This window comes from Micromys minutus (genome assembly GCF_963924665.1).
Source record: "Micromys minutus genome assembly, chromosome: 6".
Classification (NCBI taxonomy): Eukaryota; Metazoa; Chordata; class Mammalia; order Rodentia; family Muridae; genus Micromys; species Micromys minutus.
The window spans coordinates 21,910,729-21,927,506 of NC_137975.1; the positions used below are offsets into that span (position 1 = coordinate 21,910,729).

Here is a 16,778-nt window from a genome sequence, read left to right on the forward strand (position 1 = left end):
TTACTGACATTTAAGCCTTCTGTAGATAGGTGGGCAGCTGAAGAACTATTTGAAAAGGAACATGAAACCATGAGCTGTGGTTAGTACTCTTTCCTCTGTAGTGTTCCCTCTTTTAATAGAAGATGCCTTGATACCTGTGTAAGGCAGTCTAATTGTATAAAGTAATCTTGAGAAACTGTTTTCATCTACCACTATCTATTTACTATTTATAAAATGAAAATAATGATAACAATGATATTGTATTAATCATACTAATTTCTGTCTTGGGAGTTATAATAATAAAATAAGACAGTATATGCAAAATACTAAGAATATTTCTGACATTAAACTTATGGACATTTCCTGAGAGCTTTCTGTTATATATGTATAAATAATCTCTAGGTATCTCCTATATGCAAACCACCATATCTACTTCCATGCCTGCTACCCAGAAATCATCTTTCTGTGTAGTCAGTGGAGAAGGAAGGCTTTGTCTGGTGCTATTTTGTAAGAGCATCTTCAATTTGGCTTACCTTGCCTTGCCTTGTGTCAAACCATGAATGGAGGCTGCTCAAAGCATTCACATTTCTTCTCTCTTCTATAACATGCCTGGGAGGGGTGATCATACCAATTGCTTTGCTTGATAGTAACATCTCCTCTTAGAACTTTGGAATCCCCTGGTGGGGAACATTTTAATGAAGGGGACTTTAGACAGTGCTATCTTGAACAAAAGATTTATACCCATGCTAATGTCATTCTGGAGACTGCACAATGATAATGAAGGATGCAGTTAATGTAATCCAAGTCCACAGCCAGAGACAAGTGCCCGTGAGGATCTATAAGGATGATGGCTTTCAGCTGGAGAGGGAGATGGCAGGAGAACGGTGGCTTGGAGGAAGATGTCTAGTAGAATAATTACTATGATCTCTTTTATCTTACTGCCTTTAACTTTTCACATATTATGTGACCATCTCTGTTAGACAAACTTCAAACTGGCCAGTGTGTAATGTGTTGGTTGGATGGCATTCTGACATGATTAGCTGGGTCCCTGTATATACATTAGGTTATACAGGGACAATATGGAGTCCGGAGAATAACTGGTGAAGATCCTGTGCATCTCCACTTCTGCCTTAAAGTCATAACATGTTCCAGTGCTATAACTGTCCCTCATATCTGAATGTTCCAGAAAAGATGGGAACAGATTTTTATTTTTTATTGGATAAATTATGCATTTCCATTTCAAATGTTATGCTCTTTTCCAGTAACCCTCATTTCCCATTCCCCCTCCTCCTGGTTCTATGAGGATGCTCCCCCTTCCACCCATCCACTTCCAGATCAACACCCTAGCATTCCCCTATACTGGGGAAATGAGCCTGCACAGGACCAAGGGCTTCTCCAACGGATGCCAGACAATGTCATCCTCTGTCACATATGCAGCTAGAGCCATGGGTCTCCTCCCATGTGTACTCTTTGGTTGGTAGTTTAGTCCCTGTAAGTTCTGCGGGTGTCCAGCTGGTTAATATTGTTGTTTTTCCTATTAGTTTGTAACCACTTCAGTTCCTTCAGTTCTTTCTCTGACTCCTCCATTGGGGTCCCTGTCTGATGATTAGCTGAAAGCATCTTCATCTGTATCAGTAAGGCTCTGGCTAATGCTCTTAGGAGGCATCCATATCAGGCTTCTGTCAGCATGGACTTCTTGGCATCAACAATAGTGACTGGGTTTGGTGGCTGAATATGGGATGGCTCCCCAGCTGGGGCAGCTTCTAGAATAGATATTTAAGTGACCAATTATTTTCAAGAATAAATGAAAAGTATTGTCCTTAAATGGGAGAGCAAAACCCATTTGTAGAAAACAGAGATAACTTGTCAGAGAGTGTAGAAGTAATAAATGGAGCACTTGCTATGTGGAGCCAACACCTAACTATTGTAAGGGGATGGCAATTGAAAAGAATATCCACTGAGCCAGGAGGATTGTAAAGGGTGGAGACTACACAGATAGAAGGGCCAGAAGTGGAGCTGATATGAACTATTAGTTACTGAATGACTAAGTACACTAAAGGCATGCAAATATATAAGCAAATATAAAAATGGAAAATTAGTGATATTTCAAATTTCCATCAGTTACAGCAGAAAGCCATAACGTAACGTTAGAGCTCAGACATCAGGAAGTATGGACAAGAGCATATGATTTGGAAGCCCCCACAAATTAAATGTGAGAGCAGAATTATGAAAAGCAGTCCATCTGATGAAGGAGGCAGTTGTAGAGGAGTTATGGGTCAGTTGATTTCTTCTGTAAGTCTTTACATATTAATGATTTAATAAAAAAATCCATATCCATACATAATTGCTACAAATATTCTCTTTGTCCTTTTGTTTTGCTCCATTTAGTTTCCTGGCTTTCTAAAAATCAGCTTATTAACTTGGTTAGGTCTATTACCTGTCCCATATCTACCAATTAATTCCTTTGTCTCCTAGATGTGTCCCTTCTGCATTCTCTGTTTCTGCTATGCTGTCCCCACTTGCAATGACTGCTAACACACACACACACACGCACACACACACACACACACTTTTCATCAAAGGCACCGTGATATCCTTGGTAAATTCCTCACACTACCTTTTGTTTCCTAAGGCAAAAACAAATGCTTTCTCTGTCTCCCGACCCTACTCACTCTGCACATGGCTTTTAACTACTGTGCTTATATCTGGCTCCTCTTCTTCTGGTTTCATTGTAATTTCCATTAGACTAGAATCCTCTCTGCAAATCTAGTGCTGGTGTTGTGCCTTGATTATAGCAATTGAACTCATTGCTTAATACTGAATCCTAGTAGACATTTGTGGTGGATGCAGAGGGCATCTGAACACTGCACTGAGTGACATGTCCAAGGGAACACTGCTATCTGTCTGTTGAGGTTCCTAATAATACCTCTCAGCAAAAATTTGAAGTAAGCAATACTTTGTCCTCTTCTGGTGGTATTTTTCTTCTCCAAGTATGTTGATTATAAATACTAAATAACCCAATAAACTAATACCTATAAATCAGACAATATTAGAATGATTAACTTTTTAATATTTATTTATCTGTTCACTTTAAAATCCTCCTAGTCCCAGCTTACACAAGTTTTCCTTCCATTCCTCCTTTCCCTTCTCTTTTGAAGGGGAAGTCCCCCTCTGGGTGATAAACCCACGCACACTAGCCCTCTCCTGTACATCAAGACACTACAGATTAGAGGCATCCTCTTCCACTGAGGCCAGACAAGGCTGTTCATTTAGCATGTAGGAAACACAGGCAGGCAGGCAACAGGCTTAGGAAAAACTGCCCCAGTTGTTAGAGGAATCCTCAAGTAAAGCAAGCTGCTCATCTGCTACATATGTGCAGGAGATCTAGGTCCAGCCCATGCTTGGTCTTTGGTTAGTGATTCCAGCCCTGGGAGCCAACAAGGGTCAAGGTTAGTTGACTCTGTGTGACTTAGTTTATGTCTGTCTTCCTCTGGAGTCCCTGTCTTCTTCTGATCCCTCATTCTTTCCCCCAAATACTTTGTATGACTACCTGAACTCCATTTAATGTTTGGGTGTGAGTCTCTGCATCTATTTCCATTGGCTGATGGGTGGAGCTTCTCAGAGGACAGTTATATTAGGTTCCTGTCTGCATGCATAACAAACTCATTAATAGTGTGAGGAATTGGTTCTTGACAATGGGATGGATCTTAACTTGTGGCAGTCATTGGTTGGCCAGTCCCTTAGTCTCTACCTTTTTAGCTACACATCATGTAGGCAATACACATTTTGGTTAAAAGGTTTTGTAGGTGGGTTGCTGTTCTTATCCTTCCACTGGGAGTCTGGCCTGGCTATAGGAAGTAGCTAATTCAGGATCCATATTTCCCCACTGCTCTGAATCTCAGAGTTACCTCCATAGACTTCTGAGGCCTTAGCCCATCCTAAGTCTATGGTATATCCTAGATATTGTTCCCTGCTAGCCAATCTTTCTCTGCTCTCCCTACAAATGATTTCCCTCACACTGCCACACTCCCCTTTCTACCTCCTCTTCTACCCAGCTCCTGCCTTCTATCAACCTGTGATATCTACTTTGTTTCCCCTTCTGAGAAAGATTCAACCATCCTATCTTGGGCCCTTCTTGCTATTTGGCTTCTTTAGGTCTGTACTTTGGTTTTCCTGTACTTTATGGGTAATATCCATTTATAAGTGAATATATACTGTGCATGTCCTTTTGGTTCTGGGTTATCCCACTCAGGATAACATTTTCTAGTTTCATCAATTTGCTTGTGAAATTCAAGATGTCCCATTTTTAATGGTTGAGTAGTATTTCAGTCTGTAGATATACCACATTTTCTGCATCAATTCTTCAGTTGACAGACATCTAGATTGTTTCCAGTTTGGGAATATAACAAATACAGTTGTTATGAACATAGTTGAGCAAGTGTCTTTTTGAGATGGTAGAGCATCTTTTGAATATAAACATGGGAGTGATAGAGCTGGGTCCCGAAGTATAACTATTCCCAATATTTTGAGAAACCACCAAATTGGTTTCCAGGATGGTTGTACAAATTTGCACTCCCACAAGCATTGGAGGACTGTTGTGCTGTCATTTGAGTTTTTATCTTAATTATTCTGATGGGTTTAAGATGGATTCTCAGAGTCTTTAATTTGCATTTTTATGATAATTAAGTTTATTTTTATCAACAAATGTTGACTTGTTAGGTGCTTCTTGGCCATTCAAGATTCCTCCATTGAGAATTCTGTTTATCTTTGTTACCCATATTTTTTTTTATTGGATTCTTGGTGTCTAGCTTCTTGAGTTCTTTATTTATATTTGAAGATTGACCTTCTGTCAGATGTAGGGATAGTGAATAGCCTTTCTCAATCTGAAGGCTGTCATTTTGTCCTAATGATGGTGTCCTTTGACTTACAGAAACATTTTAGTTTCAGCTGGTCTCATTTATCAATTCTGGATCTTAGTGCCTGAGCTTACTGTTCTCTTCAGGAAGTTGTCTCCTATACCAATAAGGTCAAGGGTATTCTTTTCTGTTCTAGTAGATTTAGTATATCTAGTTTTATTTTGAGGTATTTGATCCATTGGAAATTGAGTTTTATGCAGGATGATAAATATTGATCTATTTACATTTTCTGCATGCAGAAATCCAGTCCAACAGCAGTGGTTGGAGATTCTCTTCCTTTTCTATTGTATAATGTACCCTTTTTGACCAAAAATAAAGTGTCCATTGTGTGTGGGTTTACTTCTGGATCTTTGACTTAATTCCATTGTTCTACCTGTCTGTTTCTGTACTGATACCATGCAGTTTTTATTATTATATAGTACAGTACCTCCAGAAGATCTTTTATTGTTCAGGATCATTTTAACTATCCTGGGGGTTTGTTTTTCCATTTGAAGTTTAGAATTGATTTTTCAAGATCTGTGAAGAAATATGTTGGAATTTTGTTGGGAATTGCATTGAATCTGTGCCCTGCTTTTGGTAAAGTGGCCATTTTCACAATGTTAGTCCTATCAATCTATAAGCAAGGAGATCTTTCCATATTCTGACATCTTCTTTGATTTCTTTCTTCAGAAACTTGATTTTTTTTTTGTCATACAGGTCCTTCCCTTCTTGATTAGAGTTACACCAATATATTTTGTTATTTGTGGCTATTGTGAAGGGTACTGCTTTCCTCTCTTACTTTTCAGCCAATTTATCACTTGTGAAGAGGAGGGTTGCTGATTTCTTTGAGTTAATTTTGTATCCAGCCACTTTGCAGACAGTATATATCAGCTGTAGGAGTTCTCTGGTAGAATTTTTTTGGGGTCATATATGTATACTATCCTATTATCTGCAAATAGTGGATTCATTGACTTCTTCCTTTCCAATTTGTTTCCCATTGCTGTCTTATTACTCTAGCTAGGACTTCAAGAACTATATTGAAAAAATTATGAAAAGAGTTGGGAGTCTTGAATTGTACATGATTCCAATGTCAATGCTTTCAGTTTCTCCCTATTTAAGTTGGTGTTGTCTATTGGCTAAGCTGTTTATTGCCTTTATTATGTTTAGGTATGCACCTAGTATTTCTTTTTTTTCCCCAAGACTTATATCATGGAGGTATTTTTTTATTTTTTCAAACTTCTTTTCAGCATCCAGGAAAATGATCATGTGAATTATTTTCATTTAGTTTGTTTATATGATAGATTATGTTGATAGATTTTTGTATATTGAACAACCTCTGCATTCCTGGAATGAAGTCTACTTGATTGTGGTGGATGATATCTTTGGTGTGTTTTTGGTTTTGCTTTGTATATATTCTATTAAAATTTTGCATTAGTGTTCATAAGGAAAATTAGTCTGAAATTTTCTTTGTTGAGTTTTGTGTGGTTTAGGTATTAGTGTGACTGTGGCAGTGTTCCTTGTGTTTCTATTTTGTTGAATAGTCTGAGGATTGTTGGGATTAACTCCTTTTTGAATGTCCAGTAGAATTTTGCACTAACATGGTTTTACCCAGTGATTGCCTTTTTTGGAAGACTTTTAATGACTGCTTCTATTTACTGAGGTTTTATAGGAGTATTCATATAGTTTACCTGATCTTGATTTAGATTTGGTAATTTGTATCTGTTAGAAAATTATTTATTTCACTTAGATTTTCCAATTTTGTGGAGTACAAGTCTTAGGTAAAGGAGGATCTTTGGTCTGCTTTGCCAAAGGGCAAGGCCACTTCAGGAGGCATGATAGGGGAAATTTGACTGCACTTACCCCAAACCATAGCCAAGCAGGTGTTGGGCCTTAGGGCAGCCACAAGACATTGATACAGGGGTGGGGGAACACAGTCTGAGGTCCTGCAGACAGCTGGAGCTGCCTTGGGGGTCCCCAGGCCTGCAACTGAAGCCAGGGCCATCTGGTTCTTAGGCTTTCAGGCATCAATGCACAAGTGGATGTGATGGAAGAACCAAGAATGGAGTGGGGGGGCTGTATTACAGAGCAATAGTAAGATAAACTGTACGGTATTGGTACAGAGACATGCAGTTAGATAATGGTATAGAACTGAAGACCCAGAAATGAACCCACATACCTATGGTCACTTGATCTTTGACAAAGATGCTAAAACCATCCAGTGTAAAAAAGATAGCATTTTAAAGAAATGGTGCTTCTCTAACTGGAGGTCAGCATGTAGAAGAATACAAATTGATCCATTCTTATCTTTTTGCATAAAGCTGAAGTCCAAGTGTATCAATAACCTCTACATAAAACCAGATACACTGAAACTAATAGAAGAGAAAGTGGGGAATATTCTTGAACACATAGTCACAGGGGAAATTTTCCTGAACAGAACACCAATGGCTTATGCTCTAAGATCAACAATGGGCCAATGGGACATTATAAAATTGCAAAGGTTCTGCAAGGCAAAGGACACTGTCAATAGGGCAGACTGGCAACGAATAATTTGGGGAAAGATCTTTACCAATCCTACATCCAATAGAGGGCTAATATCTAATATATACAAAGAACTCAAGAAGATAGAATCTAGACAACCAAATAACCCTATTAAAAATGGAGTACAGAGCTAAACTCTCAACTGAGGAATATCGAATGGCTGAGAAGCACCTAAAGAAATGTTCAACATCCTTAGTCATCATGGAAATGCAAATCAAAACAACCCTGAGATTCCACCTCATACCACTCAGAATGGCTAAGATCAAAAACTCAGGTGACAGCAGATGCTGGAGATGATGTGGAGAAAGAGGAATACTACTCTATTGTTGGTGGGATTGCAAGCTTGTACAACCGCTCTGGAAATGATATGGTCTTCTTATGTCACTTAAAACGTTTGATGTAAACATAAAAGATGTTTCGAACAGGAGAGACGACTCAATAGCTAAGAGCAGTTGAAGATCTTAAAAATGGTCAAGTTTGATTATTAGTACCCACATGGCAGCTCACAGCTGTGTGCAACTAGAGATCCAAGTGTTTGATACCCTTTGTAGTCACCCACCAGGCATTCATTTGGTTCATAGACATGCATGCAGGAAAACCCTCATACCCAAACATAAAAATTACATCAATCTTCTTCTAAAAGATGTTTAAATTAAAATGCATTAAGACGGCAAAGAGAATTGAATTTACAATGCCTCAGCATGGAGCTTTTCCCACAGGAGAGAGATTGAGCACTAGCTCCTAGCATTTGCTTCTTTCATCTTAGCTTCCCTTTACAAATATGCTTAGCTGAACTCTTTTTCACTTTCCTTCCAGATGCTACCTGGATTTGATCTGCACTGATGTAACAGGGGCTATCATTTTATTTCTCATTTCCTTTAGGAAATACAACAATAAAACAGTCTCGATACAGGATTATCATCCAAGAAGCAGCCAATGGAGGTCAAGAGTGCCCAGATACCTTATTTGAAGAAAGAGAGTGTGAAGATATTTCATTGTGTCCTACATACCGGTAATTAGTTACTTTTGTATTATTAGACCTGAACATAATTGTACCTAATTTTCTTTCATGTATGGTTGCTTAGTGAAAACTTTAAGTTGTCACATTTTATACCTTTAAATATTCAGTAATTTTCTCTTTTACTAGAATGTATTCATAAGAAATGAAGAATATAAATACCTAATTTAAAAGAGAATAAACCTGGAGCATGATTAGTTGTAAGTGAGCTACTGGAATGCTACCTCTTCTGCAATCAGATTTCTGGAGAATGATCCAAAGAGAAATAGAATGAGCTTTTTTGAAGAACATCACAAACACACACAAACACACACACACACACACACATACTCACACACACACCTACTCACAAACATATACTATACATACACACATATACACACAAGCACATACAGACAGACACACACAATCATATACAAACACATATAAAAAAGCATACATCAACCCAAACAAAACACATATAAACAAAAATACATAGGTAATAGGCACATATATACATAAAGACATGTAGATACACACATATATACACCCACAAACACATATAAACCTAGACATACAAATGCACACATATTCAGACTTACATTCATACATGAAAATAAACAAACACATGTACACACAAGAAAACTTGGACAAAGGCATGCAGACATACAGAGACACACATATACACATATACAGATACAAATGCACATAGACACACACGGAGAAATGCATAAAAATACATATATACACATATATATCTCCCCCACAGGCATACACAAATACCATATAAGCACATCCTTATCTGCACAGTACATTCACATACATATGCACACAAATACATAGGTATACATTTACATAGACAGATACACACACATACACACACATAAACATAAATATATATGCATATATATTCAGTTACATCTAGATACACACATGCAGACACATAGATATAAATATGCAAACACAACACAAATAGCACAAAACACACTCCACTACACTATGAGGTAGATACTCATTCTATTGTTCTTAACTTAGAGCTTTGAACAAGCCATTAAAAATCAGGCAGGATATATCAGCATGCACCTGTAATCGGGCTCTTGAAAGGCTGAGACAAGAGGATATGCATTCTAGACCATCCTGTGTGTATATGTATATAAGATCCTGTCTCAAACAGCAAATCAGATATATGTTTATTAATCCATGGAATCATATATTCTTAATAATGTATTTATTTATTCTGGGTAAATTTCATCCACATATACAATGTATCTTTGATGATATCTATCCCCAAATCCTTTCTTTTTAATAAGAGAACAGGGGTAACACTTAAACCTTTAATGTTCTCTCTATCTTATTTTTTTAGAAATTGAAAAATACTGTATGTAACAATATTTAAGTTCCAATTTTACATCTTAACCTTCCATTCATTTAGAATTTGAAAGTTTAGAATTCAATGATAACATTGCTTTCAGATAATCATAGTTTAAATAAAGTCACTGATTTATGATAATAACTCATGGTTTAAAAATCATATAATTTTACCAACTCACTCAAAAATATATTCTTGAAAATTATCTAATGTTGTATCCTGATAATTTTTGAAACTTTGTCTTAAAGCTGTGAGTCACAAGGGACAATTTATTCATGACTAATGTACTCTCATTACTTTTCCAAAGACAGCTTATTTTCGTTACAATGTAAGTGCCACTGAGAAGTCCAATTCCATTGTTCTGTCAATGATTCACACCATCATCCCAATTTGATGGACAGTTCAGGCAGGAAGTAGATAATCACTGGGATCAGGTCCAGACTGTTCTTTGCTGCCATAACCATGGGGCCATTGTGAAATCACTGCCATTAATCACCCTCATGTGCTTTGAGCAAATATTGAAATTTCTCTGTCCAGAAAATCACACATATAGAAAGTAGCCAAGTGAAAAATTCAACCAAATAAAATATTATCAGCTATTTAAATGAACCCAAAGTCATGACAAAGAAGAAAACTCAGCAACCCCTGATGGAACTTGAATTACCTCAACTCTTGCTATTTGATAGCACTTCACTGAATTTTTTTCAATTTACGTCCTGCCCTTTCCCCAGAAATAAGTTCTGCTTTATTGAGAATCTACTTTCTGGTGTGCACTCCAAACTGTGCCCAAATTAACATAACTCTCTGATCTCTGTAAAAAAAAAAAATCTTGTAATGTTGGTCACTGTGGTTCCAATTAGATTTTGCTTCTTCTACACTGGTAGTTGGTGTAAAGTTTATCCTAAATATACAAGTTTACGTGTGTTTTGTTTTGTTTTTTGACTATTATCTTCTAGTTTATTCTTTTAACTGAGTTAAGTTCACATGTTCATATGCTCCAAATTATAATGGAAATGGAATGCCCACCTAGGTTTTCCTGCTAAATGTAGAACATTAAATTAGAGATTAAACAGGAAATTATGACATTAAAATTATGGCATTGGCCTACACCCAGAACTGACCCTGTGTCAGAGCACTCCATACCTGACCCCACCAGGAGAGTGCCCATCTCACAGGAGTGCAGATACATCTGAGAACACAGGTGAGACCACCCCTACTGCTCTAAGGAAACTGCCTGGAGCCTTCAAGACAACTGAATCAGAGGAGTTTGCAGCAGGATCCTTCCAGTTTCTGTCCACACCTGGAACTGGCTCTGAGCTTTCTCTACCCAGACTCTGCTGGGAGAGAGCTGGTCCCCAACTAGTGCTGACACACAGACTTACAGGAGGACCAGGACACTGTTAGAAACAGAAAGAACAGTTAAACCAGAGACAAGTAGATAGCAAGAGGAAAGCTCAAGAACTTAAGCAACAGAAATCAAAGCCATTTGGCATCATCAGAATTCAGGTCCCCCATCACAGAAAGTTCTGGATAATCCAACACACCAGAAAATCAAGATTTAAAAACACAACTCATGATGGTGTTAGAGAACTGTAAGAAGGTCCTAAATAACTCCCTTAAAGAAACAAAGGACAACACAGGAAAACAGGTAGAAGCACTTAAAGAGGAAACACAAACATTCCTTAAAGAATTACAGGAAAACATGAACAGACAGATGAAGGAATTGAACAAAATTATCCAGGATTTAAAAATGGAAATAGAAACAATAAATAATTCACAAAGGCTGACAACCCTGGAGAAAGAAAGCTGAGGAATGAGATCATTAGTCATCAACAGAATATAAGAGATGAAAGAGAGAATTTCATGAGCAAAAAAATACTATAGAAAACATTGAAACAACAGTCCAAAAATACAAAATGCAAAAAGCCCCAACAACAAAACTTCCAAGAAATTCAGGACACAATGAAAAGATCAAACCTGAAAGTAATAGGCATAGAAGAAAGCAAATATTCCAAAATTAAAATATCTTCAACAAAATTAGAGAAAACTCCCCTAACCTAATGAAAGAGATAACTACCATAAAAGCCTGTAATAAACAACACTGAAAAATCTGGAGGAAATGGACAATTTTCTAGACAGATACCAGGTACCAAAGTTAGATCGGGATTAGATAAACCAATAGTCCCATACATCCTAAAAAAATAGAAACTCTAATTCATTGTCTCCCAATGAAAAAAGCCCAGGACCATATGGGTTCACTGCAGAATTCTATCAGACCTTCAAAGAAGACCTAATACCAATACCCTCCAAACTATTCTACAAAATAGAAACAGAAGGAATATTACCCAACTCCTTCTATGAAGTCACAATTATGCTTGTGCCTAAACCACAAAAAGACATGATAAAGAAAAAAAAACTTCAGAACAATTTCCCTTATGAATATAGATACAAAAATAGTCAATAAAATTCTCAAAAATTGAATCCAAGAACAATTCAAAACAATCATCCAACATGATCAAGTAGGTATTATTCTAGGGATGCAGGAATAGTTCAATATATGAAAATCCATTAACTTAATCCACTATTTAAATAAACTCAAAGGATAAAAAACACACGACCATCTCATTGGATGCTGAAAAAGCAATTTACAAAATCCAACACCCCTTCATGTTAAAAGTCTTACAAAAATCAGAAATTCAGGCTCATACCTAACCATAGTAAAAGCAATATACAGGAAACCAGTAGGCAACATCAAACCAAACAGAGATAAACTTAAAGCAATCCCACTAAAATCAGGGACTAGTCAAGGATGCCTCACTCTCTACATACCTTTTCAATATAGTATTCCAAGTCATAGCAAGAGCAATTAGGCAACAAAAGGAAGTAAATGAAATACAAATGGGAAAGGAAGAAGTCAAAATATCACAAATTGCAGATGATAGGATAGTTTACTTAAGTGATCCCAAAAATTCTACCAGAGATCTAAACCTGATATACAAATTCAGGAAAGTGGCTGGATATAAAATTAACTCAAACAAATTGGTAGCCTTTTTTTTACTCAAAAATTATAATGGCTGAGAAAAATATTAGGGAAATGACACCCTTCATAATAGTCCCAATTAATATAAAATACCTTGGTGTGACTCTACCCAAGCAAGTGAAAGATCTGTATTACAAGAACTTTAAGTCTCTGATAATAAAAATTGAAGATTTTAGAAGATAGAAAGGTGTTTCATGCAAATGGATTGGCAGGATTAGTATAGTAAAAATGGCCATCTTGTCAAGAGCAATCTACAGATTCAATGTAATCCCCATCAAACTTCCAACTTAATTTTTCATAATTAGAAAAAGCAATTTACAGATGCATTTGAAATAACAAAATAACCAGGATAGTGTTTGCAAGAATCCTCATCCCTGATCTCAAGCTGTATTAAAGAGCAATAGTGATAAAAACTGTATGGTATTGGTACAGAGACAGATCAATGGAATAAAATTGAAGACCCAGAAATGAACTGACAGACCTATGGTCACTTGATCTTTGACAAAGGCGCTAAAACCATCCAGTGGAAAAAAAAGATAGAATTTTTCATAAATGACGCTGGTCGAACTGGAATTTGGCATATAGAAGAGTGAAAATCGATACATTTTTATTGCCCTGTATGAAGCTCAAGTCCAAGTGTATCAAGAACCTCCACATAAAACCAGATACACTGAAACTAACAGAAGAGAAATTGATTAAGATCCTCAAACACATGGGCACTGGTGTAAACTTCCTGAACAGAACACCAATCTTTTATGCTCAAGATCAAGAATAGACAAACGGGACCTCTTGAAATTGCAGAGCTTTTGTAAGGCAATGGACAATGTCATTACAACAAAACAGCAACCAACAGAATGGAAAGAGTTCTTTGTCAATCCTACATCAGATTGAGGGGCTAATTTCCCTAATATCCAATATATACAAGGAACTCAATAAGTTAGACCCCAGAGAATCAGATAACCCTATTAAAAATGGGGTACAGAGAGCTAAACAAAGTATTCTCGACCAAGGAATATCAAATGTCTGAGAAGCACCTAAAGAAATGTTCAACATCCTTAGTCATCAGGGAAAAGCAAATAAAAAATTACATCAGCTAACATGGCTAAGATAAAAAATTCAGGTGACAGCAGATGCTGGAGAGGATGTAGACAAAGAGAAACACTCCTCCATTGTTGGTGATATTGCAAGCTAGTACAACTACTCTGGAAATTAGTCTGGCAATTCCTCAGAAAATTGGACATAGTAATACCTGAGGACACAGCTATACCACTCCTGGGCATATACCCAAAAGACACTCCAGCATATAACAAGAACATATGTTCACCATGTTCACAGAATCCTGATTTAAAATATCCAGAAGCTGAAAAGAACCCAGATGTCCATCAATAGTGGAATGGATACAGAAAATGTAGTACATTTTCCCAATGATGTATTACTCAGCTATTAAAAACAATGACTTCATGAAATTCTTAGGCAAATGGATGGAACTAGAGGGTATTATCCTGAGTGGGGTACCACAATCACAAAAAAAGCACACATGGTGTGCACTCACTTGATAAGCACAAGTGCTCAGATTATCCAAGATGAAATCACGGACCACATGAAACTCACTGAGGAAGACCAAAGTGTAGATTCTTCAGTCCTTTTATAAGGGGTAACAAAAATATTCACAGGAGGAAATAAGGAGACAAAGTTGGATGCAGAGACTGAAGCAAAGCCTATCCACAAACAGCCCTACCTGGAGATCTAGTCCATCTACAACAACCAAACCCAGACAACATAGCTGATGCTAAGAAGGACATGCTGACAGGAGCCTGATATAGTTTTCTCCCAAGAGTCTCTGCCAGCTCATGACAAATACAGCTCACATCCGACCATTGAACTGAGAACGGTTGTTAGAGAAATGATTGAAGGAGCTGGAGGGATTTGCAGCCCCATAAGAACAACAATACCAACCAACCAGAGCTCCCAGGGACTAAACCACTATCCAAAGAGTACAAATGAATGGGACCATGGCTCCAGCTGCACATGTCACAAAACATAGCCTTGTTGAGCATCAATAAGAAGAGAAGGCCTTGATGCTCCACTGCAGGAGTATGTCAGGGTGGAGAGACAGGAGGGAATGGGTGGGTACGACCCCCTCCCATAGAAGCAGGAGGGTGGAGATAGAAAAGGGGGGTTATGGAGGGGAAATCAGGAAAGGGGATAACATTTTAAATGTAAATAAAATTTAAAAAGAAATTGCCACACTGCCAAAATAATATGACATTAATCTTTATACAGAAATGACTGTAACCCAAGAGCCAAGGATCAAGTAACCAGAATGTTCTAGTCTCAGGCTGTCACTTACTCTGAATAAATTATAGTTTATAATCTCAAACCTGAGAGCTTATTAAAGTCACTCTACAGATTTCCTCCATCTCATTCTGTCTACAGAGCACACTAACAGGTTTCATGTTGGTCTGAGATACCTGTGTAAACTTCATTTAAGGAATACACATAAATCTAAATGAATAATACATCATAATCCAAAAGGTGGGACCTGATCCCATCACCACCTTAGATATTGTGGATGTGACTATATTGGAGAACTCTATGTAAATATGAAGTGAATTTGTTACTGTAGAATTTAATAGCTGTTTATTTTCTCATGACATGCTTTCTGTTTGTTTCCTGTTTTTCAAACATGGAAGTCATTCTCATTACAGAAGCCACTTACAGGTGATCAATGATATTTTCCTTTACTGGTGATATATTTATAAGAAGCTCATAAAATGTAGGCCAGTGGGTAATGTAGCTCCTGTTTAATCAGAGTTCTTGGCTTATATGAAACAGAATATAAAATCACAGTAACTGGAAGAATGAAAGGCACTGTTAAACTTTGGCTCTTGAGTTTTCTGGAATACAGTACAGAAATGTTTTTAAGAACAAAAGCCATCTTTCATGTGAGAAAAATAGACACTTTTATTAACTTGAAAAAGATAACTAGAGAGAAGCCAGGTGACTTCCTCAGAGACCATTTCCTCAGAGGAAAGCAAGTCCTGAAATCTCATCCTGTAACATCCAATGCTCTTCCCCGAGATGAACTTGGGGGTAAGGCCTGTCTCTGGAGTAATCTTTTGCATTTCATTTTATGACTGATGGAAAAAATAGGGTTATATCTAAATCCTAGAAATTTCATATAAACAAAAAAGCAGAAGCAAACTCCAGGAGTGAAAGTTTGCACCCTAAAATCTCAGATGTTCAAACGTTAAACATTTATGTTTTGGTAGAACAGAAGAAATATTTTCTTTTTCTTTTTATATTTATTTTTAAATGGTTGTAAATTAACAAGATGATCTGTGTATACCGAACTTCTTTTTCCTGTTTTTTTTTAATATAAACTGAGATTCACACATGAAATGTTCAAACTCCCAGAAGAAAATTGCAATTTTAATCATGAACCAGAGTTGGAAAGAGAAGACAACAGTCAACTATTATCATCCCCAGCACTAGCTAGGATTGAATTTTATAGTATCTATTTATTGTAACAGGTATATACATATGCTCATGCATATATTGATAAATGTGTTTATGTATGCATGTATACATGTGTATGTGTGTACATGTGTACATGTATGCATTTATACATATATACACATATACAAATAAGCACATATACTCATATGCACATATGCATATATACACATGTGTACATATGCACACACATACACATTTACACATAAGCTCATATGCACATATTTACATATTCACATATGCACATATGAACATATACACATATACAAATATGCACATATATACTTATACATATGTACATATATACACATATATGCACATACATATGTACACATATACATATTCACATATACATATATATGTAAACACATACCTATATCTTTTTCATACATATATCTGTTTAAGACTGACTATTTGGTATTTGACAAACTAGCATCAGATTTG

At 36.8% G+C, this 16,778-nt stretch overlaps 1 protein-coding gene across 1 annotated transcript in view; it reads left to right on the plus strand.

Moving 5' to 3' along the window:
* The window catches only part of THSD7B (thrombospondin type 1 domain containing 7B), a gene marked incomplete at both ends in the record, with an annotated part of 731,038 nt that overhangs the window by 365,567 nt on the left and 348,693 nt on the right, over nt 1–16,778 (plus strand). Inside the window, one exon of the mRNA XM_080917661.1 lies at nt 8,295–8,424. Within this exon, the coding sequence (XP_080773787.1) occupies nt 8,295–8,424 (130 nt within the window). The remainder of the gene's footprint in view (nt 1–8,294; nt 8,425–16,778) is intronic.